Source organism: Notechis scutatus, chromosome Z (assembly GCF_049901735.1).
Source record: "Notechis scutatus isolate UNSWTSFEM ecotype Mainland chromosome Z, rNotScu1.2, whole genome shotgun sequence".
In the NCBI taxonomy this organism is placed as follows: Eukaryota; Metazoa; Chordata; class Lepidosauria; order Squamata; family Elapidae; genus Notechis; species Notechis scutatus.
In genome coordinates this window covers 87,323,399-87,339,033 of record NC_142025.1, presented here as the reverse complement: position 1 = coordinate 87,339,033, position 15,635 = coordinate 87,323,399, and the positions used below count along the sequence as shown (strand labels likewise).

At 37.9% G+C, this 15,635-nt stretch overlaps 1 protein-coding gene across 1 annotated transcript in view; it reads right to left on the bottom strand.

The window, feature by feature from the left end:
• LOC113426134 (sodium channel protein type 4 subunit alpha-like) overlaps positions 1-15,635 on the bottom strand; it is a 145,031-nt gene that overhangs the window by 60,736 nt on the left and 68,660 nt on the right. The window contains 2 exon segments of the mRNA XM_087945221.1: positions 7,353-7,799; positions 13,897-14,253. Coding sequence (XP_087801347.1) covers positions 7,353-7,799; positions 13,897-14,253 — 804 coding nt within the window.

Genomic DNA, 15,635 nt, shown 5'->3' with positions numbered 1-15,635 from the left:
ATAGGACAGGGATGGTAGGCACGATGGTGCGCTTATGCACGCCCCCTACAGACCTCTTAGGAAAGGGTGAGGTCAATAGTAGACAGTCTAAGGTCAAAGTTTTTGGGGTTTGGGGAAGAAACCACAGAATCAGGTAGTCTATTCCAGACATTGACCACTCTATTGCTGAAGTCGTATTTCCTGCAATCAAGTTTGGTGCGGTTTACTTTGAGTTTGTATCTATTGTGTGCTCTTGTGTTGTTATGGTTGAAGCTGAAGTATTCATTGACAGGTAGGACATTGCAATGTATGATTTTATATACCATGCTTAAGTCAGACCGAAGACGGCGTAATTCAAGGTTTTCTAGTTTTAGAATTTCAAGTCTGGTGGCATAAGGTATTCTACAACGAGTAGAAGAGTGGAGAACTCTTCTTGTGAAATATTTCTGGACTTTCTCAATTGTGCTAATATCAGATACGTAATGAGGGTTCCAGACTGATGAACTGTATTCGAGTATTGGTCTAGCAAATGTTTTGTATGCTCTGGTTAGTAGTGTGATATTACCAGAGAAAAAACTTTGTAGGATTAGGTTAACAACTCTTAATGCCTTTTTGGCTATGTAGTTGCAGTGGGCTCTAGCACTTAGATCATTAGAGGTGAGTATTCCTTTACAGAGCTTGGGTCATCAACAAGATCTTGACTATTCAGCTTGTATTTTATTTTCTGATTTTTTTTTGCCAATATGTAAGACAGAGCATTTGTTGTATTTGAATTGCTTATGATATCACGAACTTTGGTGATGATTCGTTGGTGTCTTCGAGACCAAATAAGATGGCATTTGGACGTTTCTGTTCACATTCCATGGTGTATCTGATGAGTAAGGAGATATTATTTGTGGAATTTTTTGAAGGGATAGTAATGGTTTGTGGCTGTGGTTTGGTGGTTATTTTTGGTTGTAGTTGTGATTGTAGTTGAGGTAGTGGTTGTGGTTGTTGTGGGATTTGATTTTGAGCTGATAGGTACTCACTTATCTGTGCTGTATTTTTTTTTCAAGAGAGATTAGGCTTGCTTGTATAGTTGTTTCAAAATGTGTTGCTAAGCGTTCTTCTATTGAGTGAATGAGTGATTCTATGCTTTCAACTCTGTCAGGTAGGGTACTCAGTTTGTTTAGCTTAGGAGAACATGATGGACATAGATAAAAGAATGTATCTGAATTTTTAACCATATCAGCTAGGCTTTTGTTTGCGTTTAAGCAGGAAGGGTGGGCTAGATTATCGCATAAGTGGCATTTGATGTAAATTTCGCTTTCATTGATGGTTTCAAGACATCTGAAGCATGTGCAGGAGTCTAGGTCATTGGTAGACATATTTTTCTTTTGGTTTGGTTTGGAGTTTTTGGCTGGCATGGTCAATGGCAATAGAACAGTAATCAATTACAATAGCTAGTTAATGTGATAGGTAGACAGTTACTTAATGAATGTTGGTAATTAATAAATGTTAATTGATATGTTAGAGAACAAATCAAAAGTAAGGTTACTAATTACTAAAATCAATCAATCAATTGGTTATTCAAATCACTAATCAAATAATTTTGCTAAGCAACAAACAGCCTAATTTATTACAATGATTACTAAACACACTGGTCAATTAAATTCACTAAATCACTGATTTTACTAATCAGATATTCAGTAATTACACTATATGCACTAAACTCTCAATCATACTAATCAATAAAAACAATAAATAAATTAATCATTTGATAAAAAATTATTATTTTAAAGAAATTGATTTTTTGAGATAATGAAAATAATGAAGTAATATTGAGAGTTAGTAAGTAAAGGATTATTGCTTTGCTTTGCTTTGCTTAGCTGTTGCTGATATCTGAGAATAGGTTTATAACCCCTAATAAACTGGCAGGAGATCTCTTTTCCTGGGCTGTTTGAAAATAATCAGTGAACAAGGGTTTACACTCTCTTTCTTGTTTTGTAGATTGAGTTTTTGAGATAGTAAAGATGCAAAGATGCTGAAGGGGGATCTCTGGCCCCTTCTTCTGCAGAGAAAAACAGAACAATTCACTGGGAGGCAACAGGAAACTTTTTGTTTTGTTTTCCCTTGATAAATGGGATTTCTGGCCCCCACCTAGTTAATTTAAATACACTTTCAAAGTTTGTTGCTTTTAAGAGAAAGAGGCATGTAGATAGTCTTGCACTAGCAATTTGAACAGTTTATATTTTTAATATGTAGACTCAGATTTGTATTGAGCATTCGCTCCTGGCTTCAATATACTTTTGCTTCTAACACAGGAAATAAAATTGCTTTCAATCTTCACAGGAGTTGAGTTATAACAATACTTCCCTACTTATTGAAAGTCCAAAGTTACTGTTCTTTTAAAGAGGGAGTCCAGATTAGCAAATTGGTGAAGAGGGAAGAGGAAAGGAGGGGCAGCAGGGAGGAAGCAGTCTGCTTCACAACCTGGCTGCAAACATCTGAAGACCAATCCACAGCTCCCGGTGCTCATCGCCCTGCAAGGATGGGATGAATCTCACCGTCTCACCGCCCTGCAAGGATGATCATAGAACCCCCGATACTGGCGAGCCCCACCCCTTACCTTCTAGTAAGGATGGGTCGAATCACAGATCGTTGAGTGCTTTTGAATAGAGTGCTTTTGAATTTAGTGCTTACCGAGGAATGAGTTCTTTCCTGGCATGCTGGTCAAGGATGGGAAGAATCGGAGATCTCCGAATACTTTTGAATTGAGCATTTGCTAAGGAATCAAAAAAGATGCTTGTGCAACTTTTTCTTCCACACTTTTCCTTTTCACATAACTTTCTATTAATGTGCTTTGATACAGCACTTTGGGAACATCCAACTTCTTTTGCAATTACCTTTTGAGGCTTTCCCTCCTTATGGAGGGTGTCAATGATGGTTTTCTGCACAACTGTCAGGTCAGCATGATTGTGCTTCCTACTGAACCAGAATGGGAGACCATTTAAAGGCTCACGAACCCTTTGCAGGTGTTATGGCTTAATTAGCTGATTAGAGTGGGACACTTTGAGCCTAGCATATTGAACCTTTTCACAATATTCTAATTTTCTGAGATTGTAGATTTAGGTTTTCATGAGCTGTAAGCCATAATCATCTCAATTATGTCAAATCACGGCTTGAACTATCTTGCTTTGCATGTAACGAGTCTATCTCATATATTAGGTTCACCTTTTAAGTTGCATTACTGAAATAAATGAACTTTTGCATGATATTTTAATTTTTCGAGTTTCACTTGTATATACTACTTTATAGTGCTTTACAGCCCTCTCTAAGAAGTTTACAGAGTCAGCATATTGCCCCCAACAATTTGGGTCCTCATTTTACCCACCTCGGAAGGATGGAAGGCTGAGTCAACCTTGAGCCTGGTGGGATTCGATCTGCCAAATTGCAGTAGGAGTAGCTTGCAGTACCACACTCTAACCACTGCGCCACCTAGGCTCCTTGCAAGATACTTGCAATTATTTATTTGTTCATTCATTTGTTCATCCATTCATTCAATTTATATAGTTGCTTATCTAATATGCTTGACTCTAAATAGTTTACAATTTAAAATTATGTCTATTTCATATTTAATCTGCATATTAATAACTGGCCTATCTTCCTCTGCCTTCTCCCCTCCTGCCTCACCCCTATTTAAATCTTACTTCATTCTAGCAACTCTATTCATTTGGTGAAGTGAGATGCAAATCATGAAAAGGCAAGTTATGACTTCTACTAAAATGTGTTAATTAAAAAAAAGTTATTACTACACTCCTTTCAATGGCCACTTCAGGTTTTTCCTCAACAGCCTGGTGGCAGTTCCACTAATTGCCTGATTCAGCTCTGCAATACAGAGCGACAGAACAGAAGCCTAGTAACGCTGATGAAAAAGATTGGAGTGTACTTGGTTGAAGATGGCCATGAGCTCATGTGCTCAGGCTACAGCAGGATGATAAAAGTTGGTAAAACATTTTTATTTTGCCACTCTTATTGTATTGTAAATGGTGTACTGACCATTTTATTTAGGCCAGGGGTGTGAAACTCAAGATTCACGGACTGGATCCGGCCTGTGGGATGCTTAAATCCAGCCCCAGGGGCAGACCTGGATATATCAAGGGGCCAATATATCAACTGGCAGTGCCTCTGGTGACTAAAATGGGCCACGTACTGCCCCCCGCACCTCATTTTCACTCTCCATGGCCTCCTGCAACACTCTGCCAGCCAAAACTGGGCTGAAAACAGGCCGAAAAACAGGCTGAAAACAGGCCGAAAAACAGGCTGAAAAATGGCCCAAAAATACTTGAAAAACAGCCTGGAAATGGGCCATGTGAACAGTTTTTGGCCAGCAGAGTGCTGCAGGAGGCCATGGAGGGTGAAAATGAGATGCAGGGGGGGCCACACACAGACCCCCCCCATGCCCTGTTTTGGTTGGCAAGGTGCTGCAGTAAGGCAGGACATAAAATATATATTAATTTTAGAGAAATAATGATACAAGTTTTATAGATAGTGAAATATGTGGTATTAGCAAGAGAAAGAACAAGGAAGCGTGAAAAGCCAAACCAAAAGGATCATCTATCAGTCACAAAGTCATATTTGCCAAGATACCTTGTCTCGCTTGTAACAAAACCATAAACTAGGGAGTTTAGCAAGATGGGTTTGTGACATCCAGCCATCCTAGCCTAGCAACAGGGGAGGGGGAAAGCTGTGTTTCAAGTAACCAATGAATGACCGACAAGCTATATTTCTGTGTTTTACCCCTTCTGAAGAAGTATAGAGGCATGTGCTGTTCTATAAGAAATTTGTTCAGAAGTGACTCTCACTAAAATACCTGTTTGCGCAAATAAAACCAACTTATTTTTGGATTCCAAGGTCTGAGTCTCGTAATTTCCTGCAACAGCAGGAGGCATCCGTCCTCCTCCCCCCTGCCCCGCTGACCCCAGCCCACGGAGAACTACAATGCTGATCCCTCAAAGAAATCCACCCCTGATTGACACCCCTGATTTAGGCTGACTTTTTACCTTTTAAGAATGAGATGTCAAACTTCAAATGGCATTGTTGCTGTTGCAACTATTATCCTTGCCAACAGACTACGGGGGGGGAGGGAGATAGAATGAAGCTCCAGATATCAAGATGCCAGCCACGGGAACCAAGGAACCAAGGACATTTGGGCAGGGGTTTGCCATAGCTGAAAAAGACTTTCTCACAACAATATATTGGACAATGTGACCTGGCCTAATAGGGGGAAGAGAGATCTTGAACTTTAACCATATGGGATTGCACGGGAAATAGCTTGCTTTAAATTGGGTTCATCAGTTGGAACATTTACAAGCAAAATCAACATTACATTATTTCTGTCTCTTTTAGTCTTAATAATCCCTTGCTTTCTTTAACATGATACATTACATCTATTCTTTAGTTGCTATTGTACAATAACTTCCTTTTATCTGCATTTTTGCACTATTTTTTAAAAATGTTTTTCTCATCCAAACTTCTTTCTAATTACACCAAAGATCCCTTATCATACTTCCTATATGGTAACTTCATAAACATATGTGGTTATTTCAAACAGTTCCACGTCTTTTTTTTTTCTTTTACCATCTATTTATTGTATCAGTGAATTATTCCACCTTTTAGTTAGGGTATTCAACTTTCATTTTAGATTTTTGTCACTTCTTTCCATTTTTTTCCCATGTCTACTTTCCCCTACGATCCTCCTCTGACATTAGATGAAAAAAAGATGCATTTCTTAGTCTTTCTAGTAGAATTACCTTTTCCCCTAGTCATGTTCCTTCAAAATGCTGCAGCCCCTGCAACTAACACAATTCCAATAATTTGTTTGTATTCACAACTAGATGCTAATAACCAATTTATAGTTTTTTTTAAATATTCACACACTTTAATCTCTTAGTTCATAATTCTTTAATTCTTCACCTTCATTTCCACCATGTATCTATCAACCCCATTCTTCAAGGTCTACCCATCTTCATTCAGATCTACACGATTCACCTTTCTCTTATCTTCACACACAAAACATACCAATTTTTCTTCCATTCATGTTCTTTCCTATATTTCTCTTATGTTCCCGATTTACTTTGTATCATCATTAAATGGGCTCTTTTATATTGACTTTTTTCTGCACATCATATTATTTAATCAGAACATTCACATAACAGATTTTACTAGGAGAAAAAAAAAGTACATTAAGTTACTTTAACAACTCCACATTATGTTCAGCATTTCCCGCTAAGATCAAGGGCACAATACAAATGAGATTTTGGCCCATTTTGAACAATATATCTCAACTGCAACCAAACATTAATTTCTCAACTAGTTCCCTTGTAAGGTTCCCTTGTAAGACATCATACTGTTGCATATAAACCACCAACTAGAAGGTCCCAATAACGTGATTATGTACCATCTAGTCATTTTTGAGTCCTGGTCAGGGGTGGGCAGCTGGGAGTTCGCAAGGGTTTGGGAGAGCCCTTAGCCAAGATTCTGTGTAGTTCAGAGAATCCCCAAATCCCAATCCTGGCTGGCGCTGCCCACCCTGCCCCTCCCGTCCCAGGAGTCCTCACACAGCCTGTTCTGGATGCAGGTAAGTGCAGGGCATATGCAGAGGCTCAGGGAGGGTGAAAAATGGGCCTCCTGGAAATTCAGGAAGGCCAGAAATGGGCCCGTTTCCAGCTTCCACAGAGCCTCTGGAGCCCAGGGAGGCTATTTTCACCTTCCCGGAGGCTCAAGAAAGGCCTCTGGAGCCCGGGAAGGGCAAAAACGCCCCCCCCCCGCTGTGATGCAGGAGGCTGACTAGGCCATGCCCACCATGGCCACGCCCACACAGCAACTGGCAGAGAGCCCATTGCTAAAATTTTTGAAGCCCACCCCTGGTCCTAGTGACTACCTAAATAGATTTTTCTCCAAGGAGGCAGTATACTGATATATGAAGGTAATAATCATCACATGATGCATTTGAAAAACAACAGATGTTTTTTTTAAAGACTTGCAAGGACAGTTATGTAAAAAAGAATGACATTATAAAAAAAGTATTGTATGTTTGGAAATGTTGCCATTATGTCGCTTGACATAATCTCCTTTATTTTCTCTCTCAAGTACTAGTCATTCAATTTTAATTCTATCCAGTTTCACTCTCTCAATAAAATTACATACCTTGTGAACAGTAATTGTTCTAGAATCCTCTTCAATGCATAATGCAATTGGTAACGATAAACAACCTACCTTTTGGACAAACATTTTTGAGAATTAGTCTCATCAAAAGATCCTGAATGTGAATCTGTTTCAAAAAAGTCCAACCAGCTGAATCTCTGCACTAACCTCTTTAGGAAAAAACTCACCTTGGTGTCATCAGCAGTTTCTTCACCTGTATCAGTTTCATCATAAAGATCAGACTCCTCAGAAGCTATGGGCACATTTATGGTCAGGTTGGGATTATTAATGAAGTTCATTTGGCTCAGTTCATCAATGAGTTGTTCTTTTTTTACTATTCCATCCATGTATTCGGGCTTGAAATCCTGGCCTGTGTCCAAATCATTGAGAGTGTCCATGTGGTTGAGAACAAAGTTTTCCTTTTTATTGTCATCTGGTTCCTCAGGTGATAGCTCTGTTTTCTCTTTCAGTTCTCTGTGAAGCAGCAGGAGGACATGTTTTTTTACAAAATCAATCCCTCGAGTGATTCTGCCAATTGCAATCTGCAAATTGTTCATCTCACTATCATCATCAGATCCTGCCAGACTATCGGCACTGAAGGAGCTAAGCAGCAAAGCTAAGAACAAGTTGAGTACCTAAAAGGACAAAAGCAAATATCACTTAAAAATTATTCAGAATGCTTTCTGAAGCATTTATCCCCAGTGCTGAAATGGGGACTTTATCCTCAGTGCTGATGTGACCACAAGACAACAGGAGGAAATAACCAGGGATAAGTTTGCCAGCCTATTCACAAGGTTTAAAAAAAATAAAAATAGGAAGAAATGTATGAAAATATCTTATGTTGCCAAATAATCCATGTTCTTATTTAAGAAAATCCAAATTTTATAAAAATCATGTAAAATAAGTATATGCTGTATTACAAACAGTTTGTTTTGTTTGCAAAGATGATGATGTTACCTCAAACCTCTAGTTTATCCAAGCATTTCCTGCAATTTTAACAGGATGTTATTCTTTGCATATAAGCGCAAAGCCTGATCCTTATTTTATTGATCAATTTGTCAACCAGGAACTTTGTGGTGGGTTGATTACATTAAAACATTGAAACATATCCAGGCCTTGAGTCATAACCTATTTGCATTACACTATTACATCCTCTATGGCCTACTTTCTGATAATTGTGAAGAATATACCAATGAAATATATAAATTATGGATAAGGTATATTTAAAATAAATAAAATAACCCCCTTCCTAATGATCTGCTTCTTAGACACTGTCCAGGGGAAGATGGAAAGAAAACTTTAGCAAATGTCTCCCTGAGTTAAAACCCCTTAAAGAAACCAATATTTTTTTCTGTTGTATATAATAAGAATATAAAATCTAATTTGATTTACTCTTACTTGATTCAAGATTATTATATTCAAAAAAGAAAAAATAATATTCAAATATTTGTTCATTTTTGAAAAAAAAATGATGAAAAAGCATTTGCTCAGTTTGGCAAACAATATTATGAGATAACGCAATGTAATGACTGTTAAATCACAATGACACACAACACCTATACATGTGAAAGACTTATTATTTGCGCTATTTTGCATGTTGGAATTGGTCATCTGGAGAGAAACCTGTGATGGCTTACGTGTTCCAAATATTTTTAGAATGGTGGCAACCCTGATGACCTGGGAGAGGCCACAGAAGAAAATAGAGAAAGTTCTTCTCCCATGAAATAAACCTGATGAGCAATAAGCAGTGTTGGACTTCAAGATTTAGTGACTGTGGTATAGACAACACCAGCAACAGTTCATACTAGGAAAAAGGGAAGGTCTTCATCAAACAATATATCATTAATTTAAAAGAATTATTTCCAAAAATTGAGTGATAGCCATGATCATATATGGGTTCATAATAGGATTAGACAAATTTCTGGTGATTCAGGCTAGCCGTGACAGATAAGCAGACCCTCCAATATTCACAAACAATATTCCATGAATATCGATTCTTAAGCACAAACAGCCCTTAAGAGGACACTGCATGATCTACTTTGAGATTTCTTATAGTCATCTGTCTGGCTCCTGACGGAAACGAGATGCTGAATCAGTTTGCTTCAGTTAAAAAAAAGTTCTTTTGAATTTGGGATCTTGCGTTTGGTCTGGCATGTTTGGCTGAAAGGAAAATCGTGTGCATTCTCACAATGTTCTTATCATAAAACCTTTAGGACTGGTATGCCAATACAGTAACATCAGCAAAAAAAAAAGTGGAATGTGTTTGCTGTGAAAAGCCTGCTTCCTGCCCACTCACAGCTGTTGATGTTTGTGCTTCAATCATGCCAGAAATACATTTGAGAAGGGATTTTGCTGATATCCAAGGTCATGGCTATTTACACATGTCTTATGCCTCATGACTTAACTAGGACTTTTATATAAACTCCTTTGGTTTCTTTTAAGCTCTTGGAGGCTTCTTTTAAATGCTACTTATAGCTGGAAATCACTAATAACTGAAACATTTACTCAAGTTAGGAGTTTTCACTCTAATAAATCTCATAAATCATCATATAGCTATTGAAACTTGCATAGATAGAAAAAGGATACCTAGCGTAAGAGACTCCAAAAATAAACTAAGTTTCTTAGGTCAAACTACATTCTTAACATGAAAAATTCTTGGCTTGAGATGAGAGATAAGAGAACGGAGATTGGAAGTCACATATATACAAATGGGATTATTTAATGTTGTGGAGAGGCTTTCTCTTTGTTAACTTTTTTGCCTAAATTGTATTTCCATTTGCTTAGTTTCAATTTAAAATAAATCAACCATATTTGAATCTAGCAATAAATGGTGGGGGGGGAAACTCTTGGCAGAAAAAGAATCTGAACCTAGCAATTGGTGGGATGTTGTTCAGCAACATTGATACCTGATTACTTGCACTTCTAACATTAAAATTAGAGGGATTCTAGAGTATATTTTCTTTTTTTTTTTTCAGGGTTTCTCCAACCTAACCTGGATGGAAGAGGATTTATTATTAAATATATGCATATCACAGATTTTTTTTCCAGATAAATGCTTCTCTTCACATATTGAGTTCATATGGTATACTGCAGCTGAATCTATCACTTTGGGAATTTGTGTTGAGTAATCTTCATTCCTTTTCACAGTCTTCCCAGGAATTATTTCATGTTCAGCAAAGGATGAGACTGATATACATTAATGAGAAAAACCTTTATCCAATATCCAGAACATCCAATATCCAGAACAGCAGATTCAAGCAGATTTTTTTTGCTGCAAAATCTTGATTTGTACAAAAAATATTTTTAGGGGAAGAGCTTTTTATGTTTACCTCTGAAATATTTGTTTCTATATTTGCCTATGTGTATAGAATAGATTCCTCCATTGGTATCCACCTGTCTCTTTCATTTTTTTGAGATACTTTGTATTAAAGCTAAATAGAAAGCTATTTAATGCTACAAAGCAAAGCATCATCCTTTAGGATCAGCTTCTCTTACATTACTGCCTCTAGGCTGCATCCATACCCTACGAGCATTGCTAGAAACCAAAAGCAAGGTTCCTGTAATAAAACTGTTTGCTTAGAATTGTACCCACTGGTGTATTAAAGGTCAAATCCATGCTCATGTTAAAGAGACTGGGAGTGGGGCATTGTTGCCAATACCCAGGTAAGCAGGGACCTCAAGACAAATAATCAAGCAAAAGACAAAAATCCAATCAATAACTATCAAAGAAAAATATAAGACCACTAACAATGGTAGGGTAAGCCATATATAGACAGAGAGTAGACCCTATGCACTGATGATATTACCTAATTGGTTAATAAAACATCTGCAAGCAAATAACCATGCTCAAAGAGCACCCAAAACACCTTTCCTTACACTCTTTATATTCTGCTTGTAGAACTGGATGTAAATTGTTTTTGATTATAAGGAACTGCAAGTAGATTGAAAATTTGGCAAAAATCACGTCTTTCTTTTGCAAACTGAGAGGCAATTCAGGATTTAAAATATATATTTGCTTTCCTGCTTCCAATAAGATGGGAAGACCAAGAGGCAAACTAGTGGAATTTTTAAAATTCTTTGCAAATTTAATACTTCTGATTTAAAGTCAGAAGTATCAGTTAGATGCAGCAGTGGGAATTAATGGGACATACAAATAATATCAAAAATAGCTTCATATTTGAAACATAAATTCAATACAAAATTGAAGTTGGAAACCATCCATGGATAATAATAATACTGGGCTTGTATCACATCCAAAGTGTAGGTTTCTCTTAACACAAAACTTTACTATGATTCATATTACATTGTTTATTGTAACTACTATTGCAAATTTGCTTCATTTTAAAATTCTCAATACAATGCAGTATACTTTAACATGTATTATGAATCTAATATTAGAGCCAATTTAGCAAAGTGATTAAGGCATCAGGCTAGAAACTGGGAGAGTTTGAGTTCTAGTTCTGCCATACACCTGAAGTTAGCTGTTAGATCTTGGGCCACTCACTTTTTCTAAGACCTAGGGAGGAGGCAAAGACAAACCAGTTTTGAAATCTTGCCAAGAAAACTATAGAAACATATCAAGAGAGTTGCCAGGAGTTGGAATTGATTCACACATGCAGTGTACCTGCACGGGTGTATACCACACACACACACACATCTCTACATAGTCTGCACTTCAGGTCTTGTCTAGTGTGGTAGATTCCTGCTTCTATGGATCTGGTGTTTAGTGACTATTCTTGTGCTGCTATGATGAGTGCCTCTGTGCTGTCGCAGAATTTCCCAGTGTCAGCCACCTCAGCTACCGTTTTTGCCATGTTTTGCCATGATACTTCCCCTACTTGATCTTTCTCTCATAACTGCTGCTGCCTCAGGTACTCTCTCAGTAGCTCATCTTTGGATGCCATCTTACTGATGAACTCCTGGATGCTCTGGGTTTCATCCATGCAAGTGGCTTTGATACTTACTAAACCCCAAATTGTGAGGAGTTTCTGGGTCTTCACATTGGCAGCTCCCTTCTCCTTCTTTGGCCAGTTCACTATACTGGCAGGGTATCTGACGACTGGCAAAGCATACATGTTGATCTGATTCTTCCCATTGAGCTAGCTTTTCAGGACCTGTCTGTCCCTTCAGTGGTATTGGAAGTTGCTATTATCCTTGCCTCCTCAAAGTGGTTCCCATATGAATGTGGGATACAAGGTACATGTAATGGTCTATATGTCTACTATGTGACACCCCTCCTCCCCGGTAGTTCCACCCCATCATTCTTAACTATTTTCCCTCTCTTGACCACCATCTGACTACAATTCTCTAGTCTGAATGACATCCCAATGTCCTTACTGTGGATCACTGTCAGATGGATCAGTGAGTTGATGTCTTATTCATTCTTCTCATACAACTTGCTGTCATCCATGTAAAAGAGAGGGCTTTTCAATTTGTATCCATCTCCATTTTTTGTGATTATTTGGCTGAGGGGGTTCAAGGCTATACAGAACAGGATATCACTTTGGTATACGTTGCAATTGATGGTCACTTGTGTCAACTGTCTTGAAGTGAATTCTAGTGTTTTTCCACAGTCCCATTGACTTCTTGAGGAAGGTTCTTAATGTTCTGTTGATTTTGTATAGTATCAGCTCTTCACAGACCATGTGTGTGTAACATTGAGTCATAGATTGTAGTCAATCCAAACTATGCTCAAATTGGTCTGTTTAGACCTTAAGTCTAGGGTGACTGCTCTATCTATGAGCAATTTATGTTTTGAACCTCTGGTGTAGTTCCTGATGCTATGCTCATGTACATGGCCCTTTAGCTTGACAGCTCTGATGCCTGATAGGACTTTCCATGTTGTGATAAGGTAATTATTGGCTGGTAGTTGGATGGTGTTAATCTTTCATGATCAATACTGTCCTTCCTTGGGGTAGCCAGTTTGGCGGGGGGCTGCTACTAATATCTGGTTAATCTGTGCTGTTAAAAGTTCATGCATTGTTGTTAGTTTCTTTAACCAGTACGTGTGGACCATGTCTGTGCCAGGTACTGTCTAGCTCTTCATGTTCCTAACCTGCTGTTGGATGTCTGCTACTGTAGTGATGACCAGTCCCTATTCTGGGATATTGCTCTCAATTCCTGCAGCCATTTTGCACTGATGTTATATATCTTCTCTTTCTCCCCTATGTCCTACCAGCACTGTCTAGTTTACGCTGTTGGTGGCTCTGCTGCTGCACCACACTGTGGTTGGGAGTACAACTTTGATGGTTCTTTAGAGGGCATTTATCATCTTGATCTCTGCTTCTCTACTGTATCTCCTTAGCCTGTAGCCAGTACTACCCATATCTCCTTTTATTATTTTTCAATTGTTGCTGTTGGTGGCTGAAAAAAAGATCCGATCAATTTGAAGTCTCTTGAAGTTTCCATAAAGGAGAGCATAACAAAGAAATCCAATATGAAGTAACTAATTTTCAGCAGCATTATTATGTCTTTCCTAAAATAGGACAGTAAGGACATATTTTCAACATTTTAAGGCACACCTTTCTGCCTTTAAATAACATTCAAAGTCTTTTACCACAACACACACACACACACACGCACACACACACACAGAGGATTGAACTCCCTATAAGTAACATTAGTAAGTATGTCACATAGCTCTGTGACTTTCATAAACCTAAATTAAAAGTAAAAAAATGTTCATCATCCATGCTCTATTGTATTTCCTCAATCTTATATTACTGTACTCACCACTAAATTCCCGATGACCATGACCATTAGAAAGACAATGAGACACATGGGCTGTCCAGCCACTTCCATGCAATCCCACATGGTCTCAATCCATTCTCCACAGAGGATGCGGAAGACAATAAGAAAGGCGTGAAAGAAGTCATGCATGTGCCAGCGTGGCAGCGTACAGTCACTGGAAATTTTACAGACACACTCTTTGTAGCTCTTCCCAAATAGCTGCATGCCCACCACAGCAAAGATGAAAACTATGATGGCCAGGACTAGAGTGAGGTTTCCCAAGGCACCTACTGAGTTCCCAATGATCTTGATTAGCATATTGAGAGTTGGCCAAGATTTGGCAAGCTTGAAAACTCTCATCTGAAAAAGGAAGATGGATCATGATTAATTTATGGAATTGTGCTTTTAGCCAAAGTAATACAGGCATCTTAGTTCATTAAAGTTACATATTTTGAAATCACAAACTTCTGCTTCCATTTTAGACTTGAGTTGTTCCACTCATAACAGCTTTTTGCTATTTTTTTTCTTGTTTCATTATATAACACAGAAGGTCCATTTGTTTGTTGCATGTAATCATTACAGACATCCTAGATGGCTTTCCATGGGGAAGCATTCCTCCCCAAATCACTGTATCTTAAAAAGGCTCACTGAGAAAAAACTGGAAGCTATATTTGTTAAAATGGCAGCAAAAATTGCAGTGATATAAACTGAATTGCTATGAAGAAAGGAAAGCTAGAAGAACATGATGCACGTTTATTTGTGCTGTTCATTTGTTTTACATGCATGGTGTATGTATGCATCTATGCACATGAACATTCTGCTAGCTCCATAAGGCTTAGAAATTGTTTTCTGTTGAACAAAACATAATCAGAAATTTAGAAGGCTAAATCTGTACGGCACTATTAGAATATATTAAGTCAGCAGTTCTCAAATATTTTGATCCCAGCACTCCTCCATATACATATTTAAAAATGATTGAGAGTTTTGGTTTGTGTGTGTTATATGTGCTGATATTTACTGTATTAGAATTTAGAACTGATAATATTTGTTTGTTTGTTTGTTTATTTATTTGACTTTGTGGACTCCCTGAAAGGTTGTGGCAGGGGTCCCCAGACCATACTTGGGGAACTGTTGTTAAGCCATTATTACCGTAATGGCAGATGCTTTGCTATTTCCAGCAGTGTGCCAATAATAGCAATCATGCAGCTAGTGTAATGCAAGCCAAGGGACTATCATCAGGCAAGCATTTCCCAGTTTTCACACTAACAATTTAATCTGTAATTCTCTGTACTACTTCCCAATTTGCAGCAAACATCATAACCCTATCTAATCTAGTATGGGGAGGGAAAAAAAGTTTTATTTTACTTTATCATCAATCAAATTTATATAGTTACCCATCTCACTAAAAATGAATTTGGCAGTGAACAAGAATCAGCGGGAACAATAAATAAAAACAACAAAAATATACAATTTATAAAAACCTTATTAATAAATATCACAAGTGAAAATACAAATAATAGGAAAGGAAGGATAAAAATGGCCACCTCAATAATGGAAACCATTTGAGCAGGTAACTAGTCACCTGAGAACCCAGGCCCCACAATATGCCCAATACCTGAGAGCTTTTCAGAATACCCAAAGGGGTAGAGAGAAGAATATTCCATAAAGTGGGTGTCAGAGAAGAGGAGATGCCTTTCCTAGGACCCATCAAATGAAGGTCCTTGGCTGATGGTACCCATAAC